Here is a 16,706-nt window from a genome sequence, read left to right as displayed (position 1 = left end):
TGCCAGTGGCATCTGTGGTTTTGTTGGGAGTGTAGAAGGGCTCAGAGGAGACCACAAGGAATCAAAGAAAATAAGGGAGAAAAGGAAGAGATTAACAAATCCAGGTCATCCTGTTTAGGTGAAGAGTCTTAAACTACCCCTAAAATGTCATATGTTTTCTTTATTTCAGTGTTTACATACTCTGAAAATGGCACAGAACACTTTGGAGAAGAACCAAAAAGTATACATTCCCCGGTATGAGCATAAATTTTCTGATGATGCAATGGTAATGGGAAGCCATCTAAAATTCTTGTTTTTATGGCAGTCTGATGGGTCACTGATATCTTACTGTCATGTTCTTACACCATTTCTGGGCCGCTGGCCACAGCTGGAAGCAATACATGTTACTGGATGGCTTTTTGGTTTATTCTTTGTCATCACCTTATGTTTTTCTGCTTATTGTAAATTGATGTGGGAATGCAAAAGATCCAGTGTGCAGGCCATGTAATTACAATAGAACTCCCATCATGTAAAAATCACAGATTGGATTTTAAAAATAGTATTGGCTTTAGCTGCTTTTTCTTTTTTTTTTCCCCCAGATTAAGAGTGGAAAAAGCAAGAAGAGAGAGTAAACAGTCTTCTCTGTTGAAAACACAACACAAAAACCTTTCACATATTAAAATCACTTTTAAAAAATTATTTTCCTGCTCTGAATTTGGGTCTGTGCACTGTACAATTCTAGTTCTGTCCATAATAAGAACTGTAAACTAGACACCTTCTATAATGCCAATAATACAATACTGGGCTCATAAGAGTTATCATATGTACTACTGAGAGAAAAAAGGGACACTCATTTTTGAGATCTTGTCCCAAAGAGCAGCCAGTGCAAATTTCTGCTTGTGTTCTTTGGAAGCCTGGAATTTGATCTTCGAGGTCAAATAATCTTCTTTCTAAATTAAGGTAGTTACTGCCTTAATGGCTTGCAATGTACCTGGGCCATAGTCCTCCAAGCTGTGAGAGCAGAGACATTATTCTGGATAATTTATTGTAAGATCAGGTTCTGGTTCCTCTGTCTGCAACAAAGCAAACCAAATTCCTTTACAGAGCACATATTTAAATTTTCTCTTTCTCTTTTTTTTCTAAAGGGACCATTTTATAAAAGCACGTTACAAATGAACACCTATGTTGCCTTGTACAAATTTGTACCACAAGAAAATGAAGACTTGGAGATGAGGTAAACTCAAAAATATTAGTTGATTTGACACATTTGCACTGATGGTCATATATGACTTTGGGGAAGGGAGGGTTTCTTCTGCCATTTTTAATATACATTTTTATAGATATAGCCATCAAGATACAAAGATGTTCTTACAGTTAAAAAGAGCAGATGACGAATTCCTTTGGCAAGGATACAATAGATTAAAAGTTTCAAAAACACTTATATCACTTTAGGAGCAAGATGGCTTTCAGCCATAAAGTGTTCTCTTGCTTTGTTTTCAATCAGAAGTTTTCAGCTAGGAATTCTCCACCACCTCTCATGATAATCCTAAAAATTTTACCAGACCTCTTTGATCCTCCCTCTTATTCAGTTGTGTCTGAAAAAAGAGAACAGTGCCCAGCTGCTGGATGGCAGTGTTTTCGGTGAAAACTTTGCAAAATAACCTTGTTAATTGCTATTTTAGCACTTACTTCCTCAGTTCTACATCAGTTCCTTTCATTAAAAGGTCTAATCCAAGCCCAGTGGAAGAAAAGGACAGCTTTTCTTTCACTGAAATTATTTTGTTCATGCTACTCACAATTTGCATGGTCTTGCTGGAGTTCTTATTTTGAAACATGTCACCTGTCTTCAAGGCATCCCTATATCAAAATAATCATGCATGTGCCACAGAATTTAGGGAATTGATAGAGAAATGTTCCTCTCCTCAGCATCTCCAACACTGAAAGCCTTTTTCCTGTTTCCATCTGTGCCTTCTCACTGCCCTGGAACTAAAGGGGGATTGTAACGCAGAAATTACAAGTTTTCCTATCATTCTGCTTTAATGGCATTTCCTGACCATTATTTTAGGAATGTCTCTTCAGGAAATAATCACAGTACATGGCAACCTTTAGTGCAACTTGCCAGCTTTTCTGCTTGAAAAATTCCTCTTTGCGTCCTGCTTTTTAGGAGTGTATTCCATCTTGTGCATTTCTTTCATGACGTAGAAAATCTCTCAGCAAGCTTGCACTGGACTACCATCCTCATCCAGACACAGAAGTCCAGAAAACACATCAACCTTCAAAATCCTCCTGTTCCACATTTTAGGGGAAAAAGCAGCCTGTGGTCTGAAACATTTGCTTTCAGGGAACACCAGGCTCCTTCCAGGGATACCAGCTAGGATTTAGACTAGTGATACTCAACCACAGCAGCGCTGCTTGTCCCTTGGTCAGAAATTCAGTAATATATGTGTTAACATCATTCCATAATCTGGTAACGTTGTTTTGTTACTGCAGAGCCAGGCAGGATCCAACTCTGTTGCCTGAATTCCAATTTAGTGTAGCTGAGGTGCTGGAGGTGGGTTCAGCAGAGCAGTGTTGTCAAGCGCTGTTCTGGGAGCCCAGGCTGGAAACCATCCAGGCACTGATCAGCTTCATGATAACAAAAGCAAGTAGGAGGGGAAGGACCTGAGCTGAAAGGAAGAGTTAGGGCAGATTTCTGGAGTTCCCAGCTCATCTCGGAGAGGATACAGGGAGTGGCAGATTACTGCAGTGAAGATGTGTAGCCCTGATTTCAGCTGAAATTGGAATTTACCACAGCCTGGATTTCTTCCCTAACAGCGGGAGCAGTCAGTTGGATTTTCCAGTGCTCTGGCATAATTAAAGTAGGACATTGCAGTAATACACTTGTTCTAAGAGATGGCCTTACATTACAGGAGAGAATCCTAAAGACAAGCTACACTGTGCTTCAGACACTGGGGAGAATAGAATAGAATAAATAGAATAGAATAGAATAGAATAGAATAGAATAGAATAGAATAGAATAGAATAGAATAGAATAGAATAGAATAGAATAGAATAGAATAGAATAGAATAGAATAGAATAGTTGGAAGGGACCTGCAGGAGTCCCTGTAGGGGACTGTAGGTTCCACCCTGCAGGTGCCACCTTGCCACCTCCTGAAACCGTGATCACAGAGGTAGAGCAGACAACTCATCTTAAACTGCGATTTACAGAAGAAAAATATGACACCTGACTGATTTCAACTAGTAGTAAGAACCAAGTGGGTTATCCCCTATCAGAGATTAGCAGTCTAAATCTAGAGGGCAAGAATAACAGATGGGATTTCTATTTTAAATCCTTTTTGGAGATTAAAGACATCTATATTAGCTCTCTTCCAGGAAAAAGAAAATCAACAAAATCAACAGGCCTTCAACCTAAAATTCTCTGTGCTCAGGCAAGTGGTAGGGAGAGACTTTAGGTTCAGTTGCCATCTTTCTCTGACGGTCAAATAAATTTATATTTTCTGGGTTGTTTTCTAACAACCAGGCTGAAGAGTATGGGTTGGACAAGGCTCACTAAATCCTTCTTGTTGAAAGTGTTTTTCCTTTAAGTGTAAGGGTCGTGGTTGTCAAACCATAACAGAGGGCTTAAATGGTGTTGCCCCAGTCTATTCACTTTGAAGTTACAGGTTCCCTCAAAACCTATTTGAGTGTTTCATATTAACTGTAGTAAAAGATTCATATATTCTTTCCCACTGAAAAAAAATCTTTTACCACTGGGATACCAAGTTGTCAATTTTCTCTAGCTTCCTTCCTCACCCCAGTAACATTTAATTATTCCAAACACATTGAAACAGGTTCTTGAGGAGGGCTTGAACAAAATCCTGTTTCAGATTGCACAGTTACAAGACTAAATGCCTTTTTCTCCAGTTGTCAGCAGCAATGATAACCACTTGAAAAGTGGCCAAAGAGGCCCACCACTGACCATACCTCCAGCTGCATAGTGGACAGATCCATATTTTCTATGCATGCTCTGAAAGAGCCTGGTAAATTGGACCTCTTATCCACCATAACAGATGCCCCAGATGTGTTTGCAGGCTCTTGCGCTGATACATCAACAATACAGGGAGCCTAACAGGGAAAGTTGAATAATTAAGGATCAACAATTAATTTTATTAAGATCAAGAAATGTCTCTTATCCAGCAAACAGAGCTTTCTGGAGTTAATCCCTTGGGAAATGGTCTCCCACTTAATTTCTACAACACACCCCTATTATAAGTATGTAGGAATGTTGATGAAGTGCCACCAGTGGGGGGGAAAAGGTCAAATAACTGTTCAACTACCTGCACAAAATCAGCTTAGCAAATTTTGCTATTAGTGTTTCCAGCCAAATTATTCTCCTAGCTCTGCTTTGGAACTAGTCAGCTGGATGCTGATACTTAGCAATTACAACTCAGCACCACACATTAGAAAGGTAAATATGTCCCATTCAAATCAAAAAGACATTCTTGGGCAGAATTATATCCCTGCTGACTAATTGCCTTTGTCAGTAAAATAGAACTATTTTCCTGCCACCTTCCTTCTGCAATCACAGCTTGAAAACACAGATGATGAAGAAGTGTGTCCCAACAGTGTGAAATGTCTTAAAATAAAGCAATAATGCCTTTAACAAAGAGGGATTGTATTTTAAACAGCTCCTTAATAAACAGGAAGAAAAACTTCCAGTTCATAGATGTCTCAAAATAAAGATCTAGCCCCAAGATACAGAGACTGTCTTTCTGCATTAACATATGTGACTGAAGAAAACCTTGCCACCTTATTGGGTCTACCTTCAGTGAATGCTCAAAAAAAATAACCATGTAAGGACCACCTTCCTATTAGAAGGGAATTGTGAAAGCTGATTCAACATGACAATTATGTAAGATGTAAGTCATCTTACAGACTATTCCTCTTCTAATCACAGGCCAGGAGATATGATCACACTTCTGGAAGACTCTAATGAAGACTGGTGGAAGGTATGTGCTAATCAGTTTATATCCGTTTTCTTTCCAAAAGGAAAAATATCTTGTTTTCAATACTGAAATTCTATTAAAGCTTCTACCATTAACAGTCTTCTTCTGTTAATATGTTTTCATAGGGGAGAATTGATGACAGAACTGGATATTTTCCTGCTAACTTTGTTCAGAGAGTGCAACAAAATGAGAAGATTTACAGGTGTATCAGGACATTCATTGGCTGCAAGGAACAGGGACAGATAACTCTGAAAGAGAACCAGGTAAGTTCCTCTGTGCTGGACCCTCACTGGACTCACTAGGTTATCCAGCATTCTTACCAATGACTGAAGGGAAAATTGTGCAACATGAGGACAGGCAGATTTTTTACTGCAACTTTAGAAGATTTATTATTTGAATGGTAACAGTGTCTAGTAGCCTGTTAAGAGCAGTGTTGGCCTTGTGCAAACACATATTTGATGCCCAACATAGCCTGAATTTTCAGTTTCACAGACATTCATAGTGGTGCTTTACGTATTTCTCATTCTCTTAGTGACTTCAGAGGGATGAACACAGAGTCTTAGCAGTAGACCTCATGTGCCAGAAAAATGATCTGGTTTTCTCCCCACTATTAGAGGTAATCTAATAAAAGAGAGTACCTCCCTCTCCAGATCCTAACTTACCTAAAGATCTAAACACAGCCCATTGTCTTTGCTTCAACAGGAAGAGAGTTAAGACAGCATGACACAAAGCTGTAAATCCTAAATGTGACACTTGTTCTCCAGTTGCAAGGTATATTTAATCCTTTTTTTGTGTGTGTCACCACTTAAATACCCTCTCTACAGGCTGTAATTTATTTTAAGCTTTAAGTGCTCCTGTGAGCTTAAGTACTACATACAGTGAGGACTTGCAGGGTCCATACACCCAGGTGTATTTTCAGCAGCTCCTTCTATTTTGTGTCCTTCAGATGGGTCCACTAGGCACAAGCCATGACCCAAAGCCTGCATTAAGGGACAGGTTTGTGGCATATGCTCATCTAATTAGGATGATGACCTACTAAGGGTACACACAGCTTGAGTTCTCTGAAAGCTGGATGCGATAGAAAGGTAGATTTTCTCACTGCGCCTTGCAAAGCGCTTTCCTGTGGCAACTGTGTCACATCACCAGAAATGGTTTGCTTTATAACCTGAACAGCCACTGATTTTAATAAAGCAGAGAAGAAGTCAAGACCAGTGTGGACTTGAGGGCTGTCAGTTTTTCCATACAGAACTTCTTTAATGCTTCACTGCACTGGTGGATAAGATTAACTTACAGCTTGGCTGCTGCTGATTTGTGGGCATAGCAAAACATAAAAGTGCAAACACTCCTTGGGTGCATACAAATTTTTAAGGAAAGCACAGAAATACAGTGACCAGAATATATTTTAGCTGCCCCTGTACACATAGTACATTGGGCAGCTCTGCAGTTTCTAGAAAGAAAGTTCTTACATTCTTTTTACCCAACATCTCTTTTAATTTTTTTCTGTCTGTGCACACAGAAAAAAAGAAATATTAGCAGAGCAGAACAAGAGCATTTGGAGGCTTTATGTTCTAAAATAAGCAATACACAAGGACAAAGGTAGGAAGTGGTAGTGTTGGAACATGGCAGGCCAGCATGAGGGAATGGTCAAGATCTGTGTCACTTCTCATTAGTGGGTGTACCAGATCATGTCTGTCAGCATGGCTGCTGCTGCAAGCAGTGAGAGCCCAGTTACTTCCCTCAGTTCTCACAAAACCTCAGTTTCCAAGTGGGCAGCTCTGGCAGCTTCATCTAAACACAAGGACCATCCTATTGTCCCTATTTCATAATAGCATCACAAAGGGAGCTTGGAGTCAGGGTGCCTCATCCTCTCTGGCAAGGCAGGAGGCAAAGAAAGGGATGAATCAATCCTGTCCCCCTACTACCTCCTTTCCTTAAAAAATTTTCAGCTCTATCTCAAGCCCACACAAATGCTGAGGCTGAATATGAATGCTGTCTGCTGTTTGCTCCATGTGGGAGAGGTTTCAGAGGATGAAAGAAATAAATATTTGTTGTGAAACAGGGGGCAGAGATCAGACTGCACAAACACATGAATGCAGAGACATGAGAGGAAAGGAGCATAGCAAACAGATCCTGCTTCTCTCACACACAAATTATGCAAAAGAAGGACATTTAAGTAGCTTGAAGGCCATTTTGAGTAATTTCCAAGTGGGACAGCCCCAGTGAGGCCATGGACACTTATCTGCTTCCTGCTTCCCTCCATACTGGGGACAATGTTTTATATTTTTTTATAAAAAACAGTTCTGTCTTCACTGTGAAAACTCTTATTGTAAAAAACATTTTAACTGATATTTAGAATTTTTTACTTTAAAATTTTATTTTATATTTCGTGAGTCAAATTTCCTTTCTTCTTTCTTCAGCCTTCTTTCATTTCTCTTATTTTGTGTCCTTTATTTCTCCATTGTTTTACACGTGAAGCAGAGAGAGAGGTGCAGTAGGAGAAGGCATGGCAAAAACAAAGTCATCTGAATGGGACTTCTGGGAAAACATAGGCAGAATTTTTTTGTCTTTTGGTCTGTTGGGAATTTCTGGGGAATGTCAGCAGCCATGTTACCTTTCTCCGGGCACAGTGTTCAGACTGCTGTGAATGCAATACATGTGCTATGTGCAAAGCACTGACTTCTTCCAGATTAGCAAGCAGGGGAGATTATTCATCACTACTTATTCCTGTCAAGTCTCACTTTAGCTAGAAAAACTCATTAACTGGTCTAATAAATTCCTGCTACTATAGGATGGCAAAGTTACCTCACTGAGTCACTTTCCATGTGGTCTAACAAGAGCACAGAACCATTGACACCTTCTGACAATGAAAGCAAGGATGATACGCTAACAGAAAAACTGATCCTGTGAGAATATGAATTTTCTTCATATTGCTTGATACCTCCCATGGTTTATTCTTCAGGTCTCTGTCCTCTCATGCCTTATATGAATTTTTCTGGGTAAAGAGTCTGCTCTTGTAAGGCAAAAGGCAATCAATTCATATCAACAAAGCTACATGGCTACCCTAAGAAAAGCCATTTTAGGATACAAGCAGAGATACTTTCAAAGTTTGAGGCACGGTGAGTGATACTTTTTCTGGAATCATTTGGCAGTTTCATGCCTTGGAAATAACATTTGGAGTTTCAGCTTCATGCAAACCTTTCTGGCAAAGCCAATTTTCAGGGAGAGGGCTGAAGAATAGCCACAGTTTGTTCACTCATCTTGAGCAATATGCACAAGCTAATCTTCACAAAGGATCCCTTGAAAATTTCACTATGCAATATGAAACCTAGGCTGGAGGATAAAAAGTGTACTGCTTCAGAGATGCCAGCATCTTGGAATTTAAGGTTCATTGGCAGATTTTTTGAGTTTAAAACCGGTTCAGAAAATGACTGGACGCCATCAGGCTCAATCAGGGATCTGTAGGACACAGGCAGACATAGCCCCTGACATCACTAAATCAAGATTATCAATAAGGAAACCAAACCTGACCAATTTCGGTGGCTTTTCACACTTTCAAGCTGTTCTCACAAGCAATATGAACTGCATAATTTCCAACTCTGACTGATTGTATCATCACTTGTATATATATGTAATATTTTCTCCAGCCTGTAACTTCTGCTGTAGACTACCCAAATTCATTACCAAACATTATACAAATACTTCTTCGCATGACAACAGGCTCTGATTTGACCTATGCTCACAAAAGAAAAAAAAATCTAATATATCATCAATATTTGGAAAAGTATCTCTTAAAATGCCTTTAAGGTATTTGAAGATCCTTATTCTTTTAAGAAGTCAAAATAATCTGCTGTTTGAATGTCTGTTTTTACCTTGAAAAAGATCCTACTCACACCTTTTCCTGGCTGCCTCTGACACCTACAGTCACACTAACACAAATTGGAGCTGGGCTTTTTGTATTTAAATAACAACAATTGATTTTAAATTGTGGAAGTGATCTTGGGCAACAGAAATTACCCCAAATCGTGACATTTGTAACAAAATGGGAATCAGAAGTTCTTTGCCTCATCCAGAATGCGCTGTGAGTTTACATAGAAGTCAGTGCAACATTTTGTGACGGGCGTTTTACAAATCTCTCATATCCACAAGGCTGGGCTTAACAAGGCAGGATTGGAGGAGAGGTCTAGAAACCTAGGAAATCCACCTCTCTCAGGTCTTCTGATTAGCCTGGATGCTTTGTTGCTACCTGGCTTTTCACCTCATTTCCTAGGAGTTACTTTATGTCCCCATATTTTTGTGATGCTGTAAAAGAAGCTGAGCTTCTAAGAGCATGACTCAGCTGCCTTTGAAAATGTTTCGTCACAGTGACTTATGCATTCAAATTAGATCGCTTAAAAGGCAAACTGACAACTGAAAGTGATGTTGCAGTTCTTCATGCGCTCCCCAGCTGTAAGTGCTGCAGCTCACAGCTAGACTGAAAGGGAACAGGGTTGTTTTCCAGCTCTCTCTGATTTGCATTGACATCAGTCTTGCTGAGAAGGGATGGCTGTCCCCATTCATTCAGGGATGCTGAGTGGCACAAAAGATTTGCAAGAGTCCAAAACAAGGGCACAGACTATCCAGTCCAGTCCAGGTCTTCTTTAAAACCTTCAGTGATACAGGTAAAACAAAACAGTGTTCTTGGTCCAAAAGTTAGTGAGACAACTGATATAAAACCCTTCATCATCATTTGCACTATGACTCTATGGGTATGGAAACTGAACTGCCCAGCATTTCCGTCCCAAGGCTCACACAGGCAAGGACCTTGGTGCACTGGCAGCAGCAGATATAGAAGCTCACAATGTCCCTGTGCTGTCACTCTTGCAAACAGAAGACTTGAACTTGCAGACCTCTTGACCTGGCATTCTCTATGGGCTCCACTACAGCTCTTGAAACTATACTGCCCTCATAAGCAAAGTCCTACTTCATCAGAACTGGTCTGTGGCTGTCACATGGGTTAATTATGTGGAAGAAAGAAGCAAAAAGCTGCAGCAATTTCAAAATTACCCCCAAAGAGAACTGGCCATTTAAGCCTGAATTCAAAGCACAGGATTTAGAAGAACAGGAATGACCGTGCAGGTCAAAGGACAATTTCCTAATTGCTTATCTCCCCCACCTGCTCAGGGCTGACTGACAGACAAAAAATTCTCAGGGCAGCTGTTGACGAGCTCAGACAACAGTCACAATCTGAATGTTTGGGGGTTTTTTTACTAATTTTTTTAAGATAATGAGATGAAAGAATGAGGAAGTAACTTTATGATAATAGATCCCACTTTCAGATAATTCTGAAGATAACTTTTTGAGTGAGAAATAGCCTGAGATGTGGTTTCTTATCATGTGGCTTACTCCACTACTAATCTCTTGAGCCAGAGTGCTGGGGAAAATCCCAACCAACCTCATTTGTGTTCCTACCAAATTCACTGGAGAGTGGTTTCTGTGGCTCACTTTTGTAGTCAGGCCAGCAGCTTGCCACCCAAAACATGCCAGCCCGAGTAGCTGCCATTTGAAGCAGTTTCCAGCTTAATTCAGAAAACCATGACCACCTGTGGCACCTCGTGCCTTCACAATCATCATCTTTGCCATCTCTCATCAAGGCTAATCCTCAACAACAGCTGATCCATCAATTGAAATCCAAAACTCTGGATGCTACCGTGTCCTCATCGGGATTACTCTGAATTTACACTTATGTAAGAAAATCAAGAGCCAAATCTCCAGGCTGCAACTTGTGAGTGAAATCCTTGGCAGCATACATAAAAGGGGACGAGAGAAAAAGTGGCCATAGATGGTATTTTATTCAGTCTTCTCTGAAAAGTGCAGAATTTGGAGCAGCTCCAGGGCTTTGCAAAGTTCCAGCAGCTGTCACAGACCCAGAAGACCTCCTGAGTTGCATAGGATTATGAAAGTGTGACATTTTGTGGCCGAGCTTATTCTGCTCTGAACTCTAACCTTCCTTGGAAAGTAGTGAGAAAAAACTCTGCCATCTGGGGTCTGGCACATGCAAGGCTTGGTGTCTTAGTATGAGAGAATTTCAGCTGGAATTTGGGAGAATTCAGATCTGTGTATTGGTATGTAGAGTGAGAGTTCTCACATAAAGGCATTGTACACCTCATGCCCGGTGAAGATCTAAAGTTACCGCTGTAGCAGAGGGCACACTGATACCAAGGGGCACTCAAACGAGCAACAAAAAAAAACCTCCACTTTAAAAAGAAGAAATCTGCCATATTTTTCACTCCAAAAACAAAGAAAAACAGTGTTCAGAAAACAGTATTTTTCTTTTGTCCACAAATGATTCTGCTGACAATACAAGACAACAGGGCAAACCACTCTGTTCTTGCAATATGTTCTGCACAGCACCAGAGAGGTTAAGCAAAAAAATGCACCAGGCTTAGTGAGCAATGTACATCTACTGGAGATGTGATAATTTTGGGGATCCTATCAGAAAGCTAGAAGTCTTGTAGACATCTTCAGTCAGGAGAAAAATGCAATGATGTAGTGAATCACTCCTTTTAACCACGCAGCTTTAGTTATGGGGAAGATGCAAAGGCTCATGGCAGTAGGGATCAACTGAAAAGGGGAACTTTTCAACTAATGTTCCTTCCCACACTTGGATAGTCTTCCATACTTGGCCATCCTTAGTCTTGTGCTTCTTTGCAGGCTTTTTCTCTCATTGTTTCTTTCTCAGAGACAGAGACCAACATATAGCAGTAGTTAGAAACACATTTCAATGTCCGTGTGCTTTGCACTCTCTGTTTTGAATGGTGATGGGACTGCAGAAGAAGCAGATGCTGTGCTGGGGATTCATATCATAAATGAGCTTGGCTGTTTTGCAACAGAACCTAAACTAGACAGCATCAATTCTAGACCTCTCCCACGCTTTCCATGTGATTTAGCCCAAACAACAATACATTATTCTTTCTAATTGCATGTCAGCCCCGTTGGTGTGCTCAGTCATTTTGCCCCAGGGATCCAATTCCATTAGTGTTGAGTAGGCAGGTTAAGTAAGAAAATTAATGAGTCCATTTTCTTTCCAAAACTTTGTCTGCAGGTACAGAGATCCACCTACCTACTTCCAAATACTAGAGGTAGTAAATATGAAGCAGCTTCACCACCTTCTTATAACTTTTCATTTCCTTCTGGCAGCACCAGCGCTGCTAGTAAATTTTATGCAACAACAGGACAAGCTGGCCTAGAATTCAGACGTGGTATTTAGGTGTCACCCATAATAGTCATGCTGAAATGGATTTATCCAGGAATACTTTAGAGCTATTTTTGTTCGTTTCATATCCTGTGAATTATTGTAAATAAACATTTGAAATACTTATCAGACAGAGATGAGTGTTAGTCCAGATAGAGGGCTGGCACTGACATCATGAGAAATCAGTGTGTGGAGTGGTCTCAATAGGACTGTCAGTTTTCCAGCTATATTTTAACTTTGTTTGACTAGTAGGAAATATATAGTTCTCTGGCACAGATATTTGAAAACAAGTCTTTATTTGGTGTGGTGCTGTGCCCAGTCTAATGTGCCTGTGCCACTAGGCTTTCAAATGGCTCAGCCATTACCAGATGTTTCAAGAAGGGCCTTAAAGTGGAAATGCCTGAGATGAGAAAGATCAGGAGGAAATGAAAGCCTTTATCACAGTGTAATATTTGTGCTGTTATAAAGACCGCATGATTTCACAACTGCTTCCCTATGGAGCAGCTGTTATGGAAACACTCTCAAAGAGCTGGAGTCGGGTTACACATTTTGGTATCCAAAACAGGCATCTGCAGGTGTGAGGGCTGCGTAAATATCATAATCCACTGCTTGTCTCTGAGGCTCCTTTAACATGCAAAAGCATATATGTTTGCATTCAAGTCAGGTGCTACAAGGACCCATGATTACTTTTCACCATTAGGTGCTGAGGGAGCTCATGATCTGAAATATCTATTTTTCTCATACACAGACAGCTTAGCGTGATCATTACAGTAGGCTGAAGTCAACATTCAAGTTTCAAAATCTTTTATCCATCACAAAGTCCTTAACAATTTTGATATCTCTCATGCTTATGTGGCACTTCAGGAAGATAGGGGAAAGGTAAGTCTCTAAATATGTGAGTTTGAGATTCTTATCAAAGCAGTGAGAGTCCAACAGGGATTGTTCTACTTATAGAAGTAACTAGCAGGATGTCTAACCTACCTGATATATACCCTGGAATAATTTGTCTCTTTGATCATGGCAAAGAGTTTAACATTTTGATACCTTTTTTGTATTCAGATTTGTGTGACTTCTGAAAAGGAACACGATGGCTTTATCAAGGTATACAGCGGGAAGAAGAAAGGCTTTGTCCCCATAGACGTCTTAGAAAACATCTGATTCCAACAGCCCACTCCCTGCAGTGGGAGCCCTTTGTTGGCAATGCCTGTCTGCCTCATCTCACACTGTGTCAACCCAGATGGGCTGTCTTGCAGATGTTCAGGGAAATAGTGAGAAAACTGCAACAACATGAAGAAAAAGACATTTAGACTGCCACAGCAACACAAAAAATATGAAAAGTTGAATGTTTGAAAGAAAATGTAGTCAGAAGCCACCAGGGAAATGAGAGGCCCTTGGATTGTAACAGGAATAAGGTAAGGGAGGGAGGAGAACAAAGCCTGGGCTGATTTCTGGCGCAAGATGGCTGCTGCAACCCTGACAGAGACAGACAGCTTGTTCTGAAGGACTAAAGTAGCGTCCTGTTCTTGTGTCTTAGAAAACTGTTGGACTGCTTTCTTGTTTGAAGTGTGTATTTTGGGGGTGGGGGGAAAATGCTGTTCAAACTGTCCTCGTACTACAGTCCAATGCTTGTAGTAGAGTGTGGCTGTGGTTCTACAGATTTGTCCCCAATACAACCCGAGTTTCAGCGTTCAGTCCTGGTGTTTAGTCTCATAACAAATCAGTTTGGAGACACTGTGTGAATGTCAGTTTGAGATATGCACTGTGCCCTGGAAGCTGGCAACTTTCTCTTTCTGTGCAATCTTCCCATAGGAAAGAGTAGCAAATTTGTGTGTCCTTTGTTTTCTCTGTATATGAACAAAAGCTCTCAGCGTATGTTGGGTGTGTGTTGGCTGCTCTCATAGGTCACAAAAATAGCTGGTCCTTGGATTCACAAGCCTGCTTGGAAGCATCGCTCTGTGTTTCCTTCACCCTGATCTGGTGACACAGAAAATGGGTAAAATGTTGGGAGATAGCCACAGGCTTGAAACATTTTATATTTTTCTGTGTTTATTGCACTTAAAACATTTTATATATTAATCCTATTTATAAAAAAATTAAACAGTTATATAACACACTGGAAGGCTGAAAATGTTAGGAAAGGACAGGCTGCCCACAGGACTGAAGTCTGTAATTATCAAAATGCAGAACTTGTGGCAGAAAGGCACTGAGTGTCTTGGTGGTGTGCTCACACTCCAAAGCTCTCTTCTCCATTTGCTAAATAGAAGTTTTGCAGATTCAGCAGTAAATACACCAACATAAATTTTTCCTTGGCATAAACCACCATGATCATCCCTTGAGTCTTTTCCATGCTAGTGAGACTGTGCAGACATCCCTGTTTTGTTCATATAAGCCTCCATCTTCAAATGTGTTCTGGGCACAGGAACCTTTCAGGGAGTGGTCTGTGGGACCGGTGAGTCTTGACTAAATTACACAAGTCAGTCAGTGCCAATTCTATTGTAGAGCAGGGGCCTATGATATTTGAAGACAGGGAACCTAATTTCCAAGTATTTAATTGGATGCAATTGCACCAAATACACTTAAACAGCTTAGCATGTATTATGACATAGAGATTAAGCCCTATCCTAAAGCTCCCTGCTGAATTCATGCCTTCTTTGGCTAGCTTGAAACTAAATGCCTGTCTTTTCTGTGACTAACTGCAAATTGGTGTCCTAAATCCTGCTGCTGCATGCCAGGCTAGTATAGGCCTTTGCAAAGTTGATGCTCTTTCTAAAAACAGCAGCTGCTGATCCTGTTCCCATGTATTGAGTCAGGTTGAAGCTGTGTTGCATTGCCCAGGTCTCAGTAGCTGAGCTGCCCTATTTGAATTGCTGATCTTGTTCAAAGCCTTATAAATCCAGGTGAACTCTACACTTGACCAGAAGTTCTCAGAGCAGATTGGTCTTCAGTCTCAGAGACATATTTTGCTGCTCTTATGCATCCTTTCATTGCAGAGGAAATTGCAGGGCTGCCAGCTGCTGAAACACGGCCCTTGATAATGCAACCGGTCCATACTGATTATTAACAAACTCATGGCTGATCAAAGGTATCTGATTTCATACCTTCTGTGGGAATATCAGCAGGGTTATTTTTTCCACTTCAAACAACATTTGCTCAGTTTATTTTCTTAAACAACCTGTAAACTCAGTGGGGGAGGATTCTGATAATCCTTAAGGATCAAGAGGAAAAGCAGTAAAGACATATTAATCCAGTCTGCTTAGTAAGATTATTTTATATATATATATTCACCCATTCAAAGGAAAAACTCAAATGTTTGTTACAGCTGAAATATTTGCTACTTTTGATCAGGCCTGTCAAGTGGAGAAAAGGAAATTTGTATTAATCTATACATATGTGCTATTGTTTACATGATTGCGTCATACTGTGATTCCCCCTTTTTCAGTCTTCTATGACTTTGATTTATCCCTACAATGTGCATCATACTATTCAAAGAATTATATTAATATTACCTACAAATCACAATGGCCTTTAATCAATGTCGGTTTTATTCCTTTTGATACTGAGCAATAAATAATAAAGTGACTGAGTAAAAACAAAACAGGCCTTATGTGGACTGCATTACATCTGAGAAACTATTGCTTCTGAACCAAAGCTTTCATGTTTATCTTTTCTTTGTGTTTTTGGTTGCTTGCTCGCTTGCTTGCTTTTGTCTTTTTACTGGACTTTTGCTGCCATTCAATATGTAGATGTAATTTATGCCTAATTTAGCAAGAAGCACATATCATACATGAGTCTTACTTTAAGCATGTGATTCATTGGCTATTTCCATGCTTAAAGTTGAAGTACTTTGCTAAATTAAGGTCATTTTACTCAAATTTGTTTTGGATGCCTTACTCTTAATCCAGACAAGTATGTCATCACTTTTTTACTACCATATGCAGTTTGCAATAGGTATCGTGTTAGCAAGCATTTAAAATCAGACAGAAGATGGAATGGATTTTATCCGACATATGTTAAGAAAAACTGAATTTTAGGAGATAAATGCTGCTCAGATTTAATTTAATATTCTGCTTAATAAAGACTATGTGATGGTTGGAAGGAGAATAGAAGTGTATGTGTCTTGGCTTTTTTGCATCAGACTACGGAATTTTCAGTTACCCAACTTGAAGCACAGTCACTAAACCCATCAGCAACAGATGTTACTGAGCTTTTCCATTTAAAATTTACAGCACTTGCACTTGCCACATTTAGCAAACCATTTCTAATGTATTTCTGCAATGTATGTAACGTGTGGACTCAGAGGGAAGTTTTGTGGTGGGGCCACCCTGAACACTAGTTTCTGGCATATCAGAAAGTAGTTTTAGCCATTCAACTTCTCATGACAGCATAAAACTGCCTATAGAATATTTTCCTATGTGCTGGGAACAGCTGACCAACAAGAATTGATTATGAGCTGCCCAAATTGTGATCTTCTCCCTTCAGTAAATAACACACTATCACCGTTTACTATGAC

At 40.0% G+C, this 16,706-nt stretch overlaps 1 protein-coding gene across 1 annotated transcript in view; it reads left to right on the top strand.

Annotated features, from left to right (window-relative positions):
- Positions 1–16,297, top strand: part of STAC (SH3 and cysteine rich domain) — a 72,620-nt gene extending 56,323 nt beyond the window's left edge. Inside the window, exons 8-12 of the mRNA XM_030943998.1 lie at positions 170–234; positions 1,125–1,213; positions 4,917–4,968; positions 5,091–5,228; positions 13,256–16,297. Coding sequence (XP_030799858.1) covers positions 170–234; positions 1,125–1,213; positions 4,917–4,968; positions 5,091–5,228; positions 13,256–13,354 — 443 coding nt within the window. The 3' untranslated portion in view covers positions 13,355–16,297. The remainder of the gene's footprint in view (positions 1–169; positions 235–1,124; positions 1,214–4,916; positions 4,969–5,090; positions 5,229–13,255) is intronic.
- The last annotated feature ends 409 nt before the right edge of the window (positions 16,298–16,706 follow it).

This window comes from Camarhynchus parvulus, chromosome 2, assembly GCF_901933205.1.
Source record: "Camarhynchus parvulus chromosome 2, STF_HiC, whole genome shotgun sequence".
In the NCBI taxonomy this organism is placed as follows: domain Eukaryota; kingdom Metazoa; phylum Chordata; class Aves; order Passeriformes; family Thraupidae; genus Camarhynchus; species Camarhynchus parvulus.
This window is presented reverse-complemented; position numbering and strand designations above follow the sequence as displayed.